At 40.0% G+C, this 13,171-nt stretch overlaps 1 protein-coding gene across 1 annotated transcript; it reads right to left on the bottom strand.

The window, feature by feature from the left end:
• On the bottom strand, positions 1–9,675 carry LOC308075551 (plexin domain-containing protein 2-like; the record flags this gene model as incomplete). The annotated part of the gene is made up of 8 exons (XM_080415497.1): positions 1–131; positions 378–477; positions 543–655; positions 2,998–3,120; positions 3,481–3,550; positions 3,804–3,947; positions 4,224–4,330; positions 9,504–9,675. The coding sequence occupies 8 exons, from the start codon at positions 9,673–9,675 to the stop codon at positions 1–3; spliced, it is 960 nt and encodes a 319-aa protein (XP_080271623.1).
• Positions 9,676–13,171: the final 3,496 nt, after the last annotated feature.

Raw genomic sequence — 13,171 nt, 5'->3', positions numbered from 1 at the left:
CTAAACTTTACTGTTAGTAAAGATGGATGACTTACTGGGTAGAGGTAGCATCTCAATGGCTGTAGAATTGGAGATCTTGGATTTTAGGATGTCTACTTTGTGGTACTCATAGATGGTTCTCCTCCTGACGTCTGCACCAAGAAAACATGACAGTGGGCAGATCCATAGTGTTGGTATTACATCACTTTTGACAGAAGAACATCTTGAACCTTGAATTGAATTCTACCTCGAATTTAGCAGATTGTTGTGTTTTAGTTCAATTGCAGAATTAACAGTCTTATAATTGATCCCTCAAAAGTTTAATTAAAGTATTTGGTTCTCTCTGATGGCAGTGATACATTATCCAAGTTTTTATCTCTATATTCTGCTATACTCACTTGGAATCTGCTCCAAATCATGAAGCACCACAAATGCATCTGAGAGGCCCACTTTAACAGGGTGATTATTTGCACTGATGTTGTTGATGTCAATGGAGTTCTATGAAAAAATAACATAACAGTAATTAATGTAATGTAATGTAATAAGATGAAGAGGAGTGCCACCTCTTTGTAGGCAAAGATGATACGGAAGTCACTGTGCAGGGTGGTCTGGAATGTAAAGGTTTCCAAGTTAAAACTGTCCTGGAGATGAACATGGTCCCATTGCACCACCAACGCTGTGCCCACACACACACACACACACACACACACACACACACACACACACACACACACACACACACACACACACACACACACACACACACACACACACACACACACACACACACACATGAATTATTTTATTTGGATCTGCACAAAAAGTGCAATACATGATAGATCCAAACATTGATCAGAAGAAGGTTACATTATACGGGCAAACCAGATACAACTGCTGCACATGCTTAACACACAGAGAGGAAAAAAGATAACGAATTGATGACATACTATATACAGAAATTCAACAGTTGTGTTTTTTTGCCACTCAAGGGTAAATGAAACATCGCCTTCTCCAGATAGACAGACTGCCCATAATAGCTGAGACAGAACAGTACTTAGCCAACTTTTTTGCATTTGTCTTTTGCAATCCTCCTAATTGCATGCCGCGGAGCACAAGTTTGTGGACGTGGCCCAGACTCCCAAACACAAGGACAATAAGTTGACAGTTATATCCCAAGGCCGTAATACGTTCCACCAAAGGCCGATATTTCATACGTTTGTATGTAAAACAAATGTCCATATACAAATCAAATGGGCAGCCTATTTCGAAGATAGTAACGTTTTTTCTCATTTCATTGATGAACACAATATCTGGGGTATTTGGAATATCTTGCAGTGAATTGACAAGTGTGTCATTGTGATCAAACCAGTCTAGTTTTACAGTACTGTGTTTATACATTTTTGTTGTCCTTTCCTGTACTTCTCTGATCCTGTCTGAGACCAGATCCACCAGACGATCATGTCTGGCCTTTATAGTAGCTGCAGCCATTTAAGATGTGTGTGACTGTCTCTTTGTCATGTGGTACTGGGTGTAGAATACAGTGTGGGTCATGTTCTGATGGATACCAGGTTGCCAAGTTAAACTTGGTCGGCAGCACTTGTAGACGAGCTTTAATGGTGAAAAATAGAATATCCTCACCAATAGTGTTATTTGAGAGGACAGAATGGGACAGTGAGTGATTTGCAAAAGGAATAAAAGCCAGTTTTCCCTGTAGCTTCAGACTGGTCCAGAGATCGATTCACTCCCAGAATGGAGGCTCTCGCAGTCGCAGATTTGATTGACATTGACACACACACACACACACACACACACACACACACACACACACACACACACACACACACACACACACACACACACACACAAATGTCAGTGTTTAAATGTTAAATACATTTGATGCTGCTGTGCAGTGCGTGTGATTGTCATCTGATACTGTCCAACATGCTTGCGAATATTTCCTGTGAAAAGGCATGAATGAAATGATAGCACACCTACAGTGAATTTGTCCACCTATGCACACAATATCAGTACACATCGTTGCTGTTAGGTGGAAACCTCATATGTCCAAAACCGTAACTTATGAATAATAAATAATGAAAATAGCCGATCTAATGTTGCGAGTGCGACGCATTGTGAGCTTGTAGATCGGCTATTTTCACTGCTTTTACGTAGGGCTCCCAGCCCAGTCTTCCGTGAGGAAAAAGCCCAACAAACCCACGGTGAGGCCTTTAAGGAGGGCCTTTCAGGCAAGCCGCAAGTGGAGCCTGCAGTACCACCACGGCCAAGACACCATCACGCCGGAGTGAAATGTTTGGAGCGGGGGAGTCTGGTGCAACGCTCAGGTCCTGGACCTGGTGAGACGAAGGAGGGGCCCGGACAGGAGGCCATCCACAGAGCCTAGTCCCTCCACGTGCCAGAGCCTCCCCCGGTCCCGGCAGAGTAGTTCCGGAGAAGCAGACTGACTGTCTTTCCCTAAGAGGACTGACCGTGGATAGCTACTGGGACGTAAGTCTGGGCTTGATCGACCCCGGCTGGGTCACCTGGGCGAGGGTGTATGTTGCAAGACCCCAGGCTACAACAATGATGATACGTCCCAGGTGCATCCACGTGATGTTTTTTATTTAATTCTTTATTTAATTTCTGCTCGACAGCAACGACATGCAACATGCTATGAAATGCAAGGTTGTGTACCTACGCAGCAAAACCCTCAAGCTGGAATTTGCTTGCGGTGTTGCACGCTGAAAATACCCGACCTACTACAAGCCAATTTACCAGTCGAACTACAGAGCTCCATAGCGCAGTGCGTTGTGAGCTTGTACGGTAGATCTCTGCTATTTCAGGAGCGCAACACTGCTCACAACAAATTATATGAGGTCCTTAAGTGTTCATTCAACGCTGAGAATGGAAGAATTGTTTTTACTGTGTACAGCATCACCCTCTCCAATACAAATGTATTTCTTCGGTGGATTGCTTTCAATGTTGGTCTTCCCAGTAACGTATGTGTTAAATTAATCTTACCGTTGTCACAGTAAAGCACAGTGGAGTTTTGGGATAGGCTGGGGTCAAAGTTCGCCATCAGAGGAGCAATATACTGAGTGGCTGTTAGCATCCTATGGATGATGTCTCCTGTGTAAATGAAACCTGTGAAGGAGAGCACGCAAAAAAGCACACACATGCACACACACGCGCACACACGCACACACACACACGCACACACACGCACACACACAGGTCACCTTAAGTTATTTTGTAGGGCATGAAGACACAATGGATATAAACCATTTCATGACCGTACAATTGTATGGTTCCATCTGATATTCTGGACTGAAACAAAAAGGTTAATTTCTTAAAGCCTCCTACTGTATTAGTATTGCGATCAAACATTTATAAATATTGCACTGTACCTTATTCCATGTCTCAACACATTTTAGTCATTTACAATTCTCCACTCACAATTTGCAGACAAAAGATTGAGTGGTGGCGTAGCCGTAGAACACTTACCTCCAGTTGCCACGGTGATTTCCTTTAGTATATGGCCATAGAAAGGAAAGTCAAAGGACAGATTCACTCTCTGAAAGCAAAGGAATGCATATAAGAGAATAAGAAAATACACACAAGTATTGAGTTCAGACTTCAGACCCAGTGTGTCTTTAGTTCTATTCTGTTTGGAAGAAAATCGATTCCCTGAATTAAGATTGCGACGATTCCAATCTTGCCTTCTATACATTTTCACTTTTCTCATGTATTCCTCCAATTGGCCATTTTATACACAGAAGATAAAGACTAACAGTGATTCAAACTATTCTCATGAACAGAGTCCATACCGCTGCTTGTCTGTGGGTGGTGGACAGGAAGCCATGGACCTTCCAGCTGCTTTCTTCCATCTCATCAATGTCCACCCACAGCTCTCTGCTGGCAGGGTCTCCTGAGCCGTACATTTTAGATGTATAGTAGATGTGCTCAATGTCCTGTCAAACGAAAACGCTATTGTTGAAGCTAGTGGTGGACAGTAACTTATGGAAGTCCATTGTTCAAATTTTAAAAGAAAAAAAAAGAAGCTTTTTTTGTGACGTAATATTATCATTACAATTTGTTTTGCAAAATATTTGGGGGCCCACTTGCAGTATCCTCACGGCCCACCAGTGTCAACCCCACAGCTTGAGAATCACTGGTCTTGAGGGGTTTAAGTTCTGCTCTAACTGCTCATAAATAGTGCACCATACTGTACAACAATATTCACCTACCACTATCTGTGTAGCGTTGCCATGTCCTTCCTCAGTCAGCAGGTCAGGGTCAGACTCCTCTAGTTGGTGCTGATCTCGGTAGTGGCCCCTCTTATCGAACGGCCCAACTAGGGGACACAGACTTGTTCCTTGATGCCCATCTCCTCCACCTCATCTTGGGGCCCTCTTCATTTATGTCAGTCCCTACTTCTGGAGGGGCCAGTGTCTTGGTTTCAGGCTGGTAGACTCCTATGGATCACAAAGGAGGGCCTATGTTCTTGTAACAGTGCTTCGTCACCTCTTTTGTTTTTTACCCATTCTTGATTTTTGTGTTTGAGAGAACTTTTAAAGGTATCATGACATTCATTTTCACTTTTTTTATTTTCAATGTTTTATTTGGGGTTTTATGACCTCAATTACACCCAAAAAACCTGAACTTAGAACATTCAGTGGATTTTCTGTGGTCTGGGGTTTTCTGAATAATTAGGCTGAAAAGTAATCTGAGCTTGGCCCTTCGACAGTGAGGTCACAGTCGATTAATCCCGCCCACTCTCCTCCTCGCCCCTCCCCTCCCCTATCCTTTCCTTTGGGGGGGGCGGAGCAGAGGCGATGATTGACAGGCAAAATCCCTCACCAGCGACACCCGCAGGCAAAGATTTCTTTTTTCATTGCAGTTGAAAAGGCTTTAGAAATGTGAGAGAAAAACACCTGCCATGGATCACTGGAATGGAATTTTCACTTAAAACTTTTTGTACACTTTTGAAGGACCAGGACAAAGACTTTGAATGTTGTGTAAAAGTGAATGTCATTAAACCTTTAAGGGTCAAAATTTGCCTAAAGCGTAAAAAACGTCTGGATTTTTGAGCTTCTGCGGTAGAATTGGCGGAATCTTTAATGGCCTATTCAATGCGGAGGCCACTTTATATCAAAGATATCCTCTAGATCAGGGGTCTTCAACGTTTTTTAGGCCAAGGACCCCTTAGCTGAGAGAGAGATGAAGCAGGGACCCCCACTACATATTGTATAAAATTGTGTCGCAGATTCTACAAGCCGATCTACAAGCTCACAATGCCGATCTACAAGCTCACAATGCCTCGCAGCGCCAGGCATTGTGAGCTTGTAGATCTGCTATTTTGGCTGAAGTTCTCCTTAGAAAAGGGTAGGGTTCAAGAGGTTAATGTAAAATAAAAGTTCCTATCACACCAAGATTTGGCGGACCCCCTGTAGTAACTCTGAGGCAGATGCACTAGCTCTCCCTCCTCTGAGGACCCCCTAGGGGTCCCCAGACCCTCTGTTGAAGACCCCCCCCTGGTCTAGATGAAGACACAGCACTTCCAATCGTGGGTGCTATCTGCAATGGGACGAAAACAATCCCCGACCATCACCATGTGGCAAACACACACATGGTCACCCCATCATTCTCCCTTCCAGTGACAACTGTGTGCTAAGACTCTCCTTCACAGCAGAGAGTGAAGGAATGTCTCACATTCCTCACACCAACAGTCCCAGCACAAGGGATATGGGGGAGTGGCACTATTAGCACTTTGGCTCTATGGGGCCTGATGCTCTATACTTCATCTTTGATACATCAGTAACAACTGTTTAAATGTTAAAACGGTGGTGGAGGAAGTAGACATTTTGTCATCTCATGATGGAATGACATTTATGCGCAATACCTTTATAATAATATGACCATTGACTTAACGGTCAAAATATACCTAGCTTGATATCATGTAGGCCTATGTTTGTTTGTCTGGATTATATTTTATTCTTAGTTTTTTTTTGTATTGTCTTTTTTGGAAAAGAAAGTAAGAAAACGATAACAACGTGGGGAGAGGGATGGGGAAAGGGAGACAATTCAAAAATGTCTAACTGCTCTGACTTGTCAATCTTAACTGAAATTAATGAAGATATTTATTTAAAAAAATATATATATATATATATATGTTAAATTTCAACTCTCTGCAACATTTTTGCCACAAAAAAATAAAGATGCGATAGAAATGTGATGCTATATGATAGGCTTACTTGATGTGAATGAGGTGCAACATGGACAGGACCAGAACACAATAATTGTGTAGCTCTACAATACATCATCAAATACATTTTAGAAGCCTACAGTACCTTACTCTTATGGAAGTGTCCAGGGGCCATGGGCTTATATAGACTGCAATTTTGATCACATCAACATTGCCCTCATGCCACCATGTCTGATTAAAAAAGAGAGAGATTTTGAGACTTAGCCTACCATAAACACACATGATCTCCATCTGGCTGATAAGTGTAAAAGCCATCACCATACCCGTGGTGAGATGCACTATCCTTAATGCAGTAACCATCATGCTTCCCAATCAAAGTTCCAACTTCACAAAACGCGTAAATGTGCAATTCTGACGTTTAGTCTGACTCTGTCACACTTTTCTTAAAGTTGTCCGGTCAAAAAAGGCTCTGCTTTCTCAAAGAAAAGAAAAAATCCGTATAAGTCTTATCGTGGACAGCGAAATAGTAGTGTTGCATTATATAGCCTATAAATGCAAAGTTAGTTGACGATCGAAGCCCCGTGCGTAAAATAGCCTAAAAATGTATTCCTCGTTAGTTCTTTGGCGTCCCTTTCTCTGTAAAGAGATCCATGCGATACTGCAGAGTTGAAGGCCTATTTCTCCTTGTATATGTGCGATGAGGGCTTGAAGCTTGTATGGCAGACAGTAGTAGTTCATCATAATGATAAGCAGTGCTCTTACAGAGAGCTGTTGCGCGGAGGAGGAACATCGCTGCGTCAGTAGAGTCTACACTACAGCAGAGAATGATCAGTGGTGGAAGTACTCAAGATTTGTATATAAAGTAAAAGTACCAATACCACGATTCTGAATTTACTTGAGTAAAAGTACAAAAGTATATTGGCATGAAAATGTAGGCCTACTTATAATAAAGGTACCAAAAGTAAAAAGTACTCAGTCTCAAACTCATTGTGCAGAAATGTCCCATTTTCAAATGTTCAAAATGTGTAATAAATCGTTTGAAAATAGCAGATCTACAAGCTCACATTGCAAAGCAACACATTGTGAGCTTGTAGATCAGATCTTTTCAAATGGTCGAAGTATATTTAGGCCTGAAGTGGTTAATGTATGTTTTGTATTGATAATCAAAATCTACAAAGTAACTAGTAACTAAAGTTTTCAAATAATTGTAGAGGAGTAAAAGTATAATATTTGCCTCTGAGATGTAGTGGAGTAGAAGTAAAAGTACTGAAAATTGGAAATACTCCAGTAAAGTAAAAAATACCTCAAAATTGTACTTAAGTAAATTAGTTACTTTCTACCACTGCCAAGTTAAAAGCTTTTATGAAAAAGTGAATGTTTCACGTAACACACACACTGCAATTTGTGTCAATATCCAAAACTCTGCGCAATAAAGACGATGTCCTACTTAACAGCGACATCTTGAGGCCATACAAACAACAACAGGAGTTGACCTAAACTAAAGTACTTTCCAATTGGAGGAGGATGGCCAACAGTAACATGACAGCCACAATAAACCATAATCCCCAAAAGCAAGTTTAAAGCATATAAAGCACAGTAAAAGTACAACATCTTATAGGACTCCATTAGTACCTGTTGTACCTCTTTTCATGCCTGTCTGGCATACATAAAATAGTGGATGCATCTTCTCACCACCTCAAGCTTAATACAGACAAAACTTCTCTTCTTCTCTGGAAAGTCTTTCCCTTTGCAGAAAGGGCCTCAGAACTGTGTTGCCAGTAGGGCCTGCCTACTTTGGTGTGCATCACGGCCCATTTGGACCCCTGGTGGTCCTCAGACCTGATGTTGAGAACCAGTGTGCTAATGGCCCATCCTGTATCTCTCATGTCTTCTTCCTCCTCTACCTATTTTTCATCTTTCTCCTCTTCTTGGTTATTGCTCCTCAAAATGGCCTGCAGCACAGCAGCTATAATTGTAAACTGTTGCTTTGATTGTAACGTACCGACCTCACAGACTGTGCACATTCCTTGTGTACAGTATGTTCAAACATACCCAATGCAGGACTGGATTTTCCTCATCTGTACCATTGTGTGGATAAGCACAGTCAACACAACTTTACAATCTATCTCCATCTCTTCCTTTGATAAACCCTCTCAACTGAATTCCTTCCATCAAAATGACAGAAGAGTGAATCTTGTTGCCTTTGGTTTCCTTCAATATTTAACATTCTTCAGTCCTTCAGGTGTCAAAGGGTGTAGCTGATAGTGACATCAATCCTGACCTCCATATTTCTGCTTCAAAGCCTTGTTTGGTAACATGCATATAGTCTAATCCACTAGTATACTATTTCACTCCCATACCCAGGTCTGCATAAAGGCAGTACGGTTAACGGTTGTTTTGTCATCAGGCAAACCTCAAGCCTGACATTTCTAAATCTCAGACAGACATTTTCCTACACTTGATATTGTCAATCTTCAGTTATTGGAATGGAGAGCTTTTCATAGCTTATATTTCACACTAAAGCCAAAGAGAAGAAAATAAAGACATGAAGCTTGATATATCATATATAATTATCATTTAAAATATATTATTTATTACACAACCTATAACAAACTTAATTACTTACTAAACTACAACTGTTATGGTTTACTTTAAAGAAAAGATACTGTACTGAATGTACACAATAAAATATTAAACCATATTCAATGTACAAAACAAAAGATGAAAAAAAATGCTTTATGTACAAAATAATAACAAGATTAAATAAAAATATATTAATGTATAAGATAAAACATAATGCACAAAATAAAACATGAAACCATAGTCAATATACAATATCACTATTATTTGCAAACAAAAACTTTTTGTACAAAATAACTATTTACAATGGTTGAAGTTTATCTAAAACAAAAGAAAGTTGAAAGTAATACTGTAAAATAATACTACTCAAAGCTTGATAGCTTGACAGCTTGTCTAAGACAAGGACCCATCTCGCAGTGGTGTCCGATATGAACAAAAACAAAAAAATACTCCAAAAATGTACTTGAGTACATTACTTCAAGTAAATGTCGATGTTTGTAAATATTTGAAAAATACTGAAAATGTTTGGAAAATATTGAATAATTTTGAATTTTCTGGGGGTCCCTGGCACAGAATATTTTCAGATGAGGCCAAATATCTATCCATTTGGGGGTCCTGGACATGTTGTGAGAAGCACTGATCTAAATAACATTCTTAAACACACAAAAAGTATCAGTAACAGTAAGTAACAAAAACATGAGAACAAGTGACCAACAGATGTACAGTACATACTTCATCCAACCAGCCATGGGTCCTCTCTTCCTCTTGGCGACAGCGACCCTCTTCTTGGTGCTGACCTGCCTAGGGGGAGGAGAAACACAGGTGTTACTGTCCGTGTCAGAATCGTCGGTCAGACACGGGAACCAACTCATCTGTGAGGCATCCTCCACTGGCGCCCTCCTCACTGTCACCATGGGGATGTATCCTGTATGAGGAAGAAGTATAAAGTATTGGAGGAGACCATGGAGAAGACAGAACCATAGGGGATTATATCCCCACGCTGGCCTTGGAATGCCTCAGGAACCCCCACGATGAAGTGGTTAATGTTGCCCCGAAAGGGAAGTCGGGAACTCTCTGCTGGAACTGTCGCCCCCCTTGACTCGACTCCAGAGATAAGTGGTTGAATATGGATGGATGGAAAAGTATCCAGTTAGTTCTTTACACAGTAAATCATCAGTGTTCATTTGTCCGTTTGTAACTCTGAGAGTGAGCAATTGTAACTGTTTACGGGTCCATTGGTGTACCTCCAGGGGTCCTTGAAGGGGTTCCAACTAAAGGGGTCTCCAGCAAAATTAGTTAATATAGTATCAAAATCAGTTTAAACACTTTAATCCTTTATATCGTACTTCAGATCAGCTATTTGAAAATAGCAGATCTACATGCTCACAACAAATGTGGAATATTATTGAAACATTTTAGCAACATAAATCTTGTATGGGGGTCCCTGGCACAATATGTTTTCAGATGGCCAAATACATATTAATATGGGGGTCACTGACATTAAAAAGCACTCTGAGAACCACTGATTAAAACAGTCAAATCCTCAGTGTTAAATAGCTGTTTGTAACTCTGACAGTCAGGAAATGTAACCGTTTACATTTGGGTAGGCCTGGCCTGCATTTGTACCTAACCCAACCAACAAATGTGGAAAATGCAACTCTTTGCATCCACCCTTTGGTGGATGCAAATTTATTATAGACTACTATTACTATTACTATACTATTATATTAATAGACACTCATATTGATCCACACAGCGACTTAAAAGTGATCAGAGTATGAACCCTAGTCAACAAACGACAGAGGGTCATCATAGTGTAGAGAAAACAACAAGGCTAACGTTTCAAATTAACCACAAGCAGGTAAACAAACCATCTGCTCTAAATAAAATGTAATATTATACACTTTTCCATAATACCGTCTTCTCCATCGTCTCAGGTAACGTTGTCCTTCGTTGGATGATGTCAAAAGTCAGTCAACTGTCAGTTCTCTGTCAAAATGTTCACAGCAACCATACAGCGTTCAAGTGTGTTGCCAGACTCTGCGAGAGAAATAAGCAAACAGGTCTATGAAAACAAGCCCAAAAGCAGCGACTTGGCTATTTTCACAACAAAGAAACAAAATAATCTTAACAAGCTCTCTAACAAGCCCAAATAAGCAACTGCACTTTAGAAACAAGCCCAAAAAAACGCGACCAGCAACTTCCAATATTTACAAGCAACTTTACAAAAAAATAAGCCCAACGTCGCTTATAATAAGCGGACATGGCAACACTGGTTGTGCGGCTGCATGGCTTATTTGAATAAAAACAAAAACAATAGCGTGCCAAGTGACGCTTCCTGTGACGTCACATAGGTGTAACGTAGGGTTATGTTTACCTTGCGTGGGTATAAATAATTGTAGAAAATAAAAAATAACTACGCTGTATTTTGTATTCTTTATATAAATACATATTGGGCTATATTTTTATTATTAACAAAAAGTTAAATTAAATCTATCACTAGGGTGAGATAGTTTAAAGTGTTTATAAACTAAATTCAATCTGATATTTTTCTTAAAGTGACACAACCTTAAATGTTATTGTATTTTGTCAGACACACAGAAGTTGTACTGTCTGTGAGTTTGCAAACTAACTAAAACAAACCAAAAATAGTGAGGAAAGTCCTTGTCAAAATCCAATATTTATTCTGAGCTTTTTGAGTCTCTCATCCCGACCCTAATAACTACCTCATATTACAAAAATAAATAAAACTAACACTAAAACTAATACAAACTGAAATAAGAGTATTCTATTAATAATAATAATAATAATAATAATAATAATAATAATAATAATAATAATGATTATTATTATTATTATTATTATTATTATTATTATTATTATTATTATTATTATTATTATTATTATTAATCTTGTATCTGTATTGTATTGTATCTGTGATTTGTGTGGGTATAGCAGTGGATGGATGAATGAATGGGGTTTATGACTAGGCCTACTTAATTTTGTGTTTGTGTGTATAATATAGGCCTACTATTAAGGCTCATAAGGTAGCTACAAAAACAGGTTGATGTATTTGGTGTCTCAGGATGTCCTGTTTGGTCCTGCTGGTCTAATCAGGGCTTCCTTCAACAGCAGGAAAAATGCTTCACTGTTTCCTGTTATTAGCGTCCCTGGATGCATCCATCTCCTTTCTGCTCACTGCTCACCATTCATTCTATTCTATTTTATGAATATGGTCTCGGAATGTAGGTGATCAATTCATATGAACATGAACAAACAAACAAACAAACACTCAAAGTTTATAAACGACAGCAACTACTCAATACAGCTTTTTCTAAATAAAATGGCAGTGATCAAATCAACCAGCAGATGTCGCCTGAAAAGCACGTTCTTTGTCCATGGGGTTCATTACATCATCAATTAGCCTAGCCAAACATGTTCAGCTGGCTGGAACAACATGCCATAATAGTTAAGCGTGATGATGGAGAACATGTCGAAGTTAGAGATAAGAGAAGAGGATCCGTTCCATTGACTCAAAAAGATCTGGGAAATCGCTAGATGTCATACAGACATTTCTTTAAGGGAAAGTCACATGTTGCCATGATGGCACGTGCATAGCAGCCATGGATCCAAGACGGTCATCTGTCATGACCGTCATGGATGAACTTCAACATAGTGTTTGTACTTTCTCCTTTTTGGCCCGTACATCTATGTAAACGTTCAAATTTCAAATATAAAGTGCTTACCCCATGGCCACAAATGTTAAAATTATGTATAGGCTCTCAGAAGTACCCGTATCTCCCGTATTGTTCAATAAAAAGCATTTTAATCCGATCGATGGGCATTTTCTCATAGAAATATAATATATCAGAGTGCAATACATCTCCCAACCGATAGGGTCGCGTAGTTGAAAGAGAGAAAATACGGATAAAATGGCCACCAATCGGATTAAAATATTTTTTATTGAACAATACGGAAGATACGGGTACTTCTGAGGGGCCGTACATAATTTTAACTTCCGTGGCCATGGGGTATGCACTTTATATTTGAAATTTGAACGTTTATGTAGATGTACGGACCAAAAAGGGAGAAAGGGCAAACACCAGGATGAAGTTCATCCAAGACTGTCATGATATGACAGTCATGTATCAGGGCTAGTGCACTGGCACTAGTGTGATTGTGATGCACTGGGCTCTGTAGAAATGTTCTTTAGAGCATATAGACCAAATCCACCTTTCCTCTCTCCTCCTGCCCAAGACAAACTCTCAATCTCTTCTCTTCTACAACACGGATCTCGTTGCATAGCTACTTTCATATTCCACCACTGGTACTAGGCTAGGAGCCGGAGGAGATGACTTTCGGAAGTTGCGCGCTCCTCCCCGGTCTGACTTTGGCGCAACAACAGAGATC

Source organism: Gymnoscopelus braueri (assembly GCF_963280865.1).
Source record: "Gymnoscopelus braueri genome assembly, chromosome: 20".
NCBI lineage: Eukaryota > Metazoa > Chordata > Actinopteri > Myctophiformes > Myctophidae > Gymnoscopelus > Gymnoscopelus braueri.
This window is presented reverse-complemented; position numbering and strand designations above follow the sequence as displayed.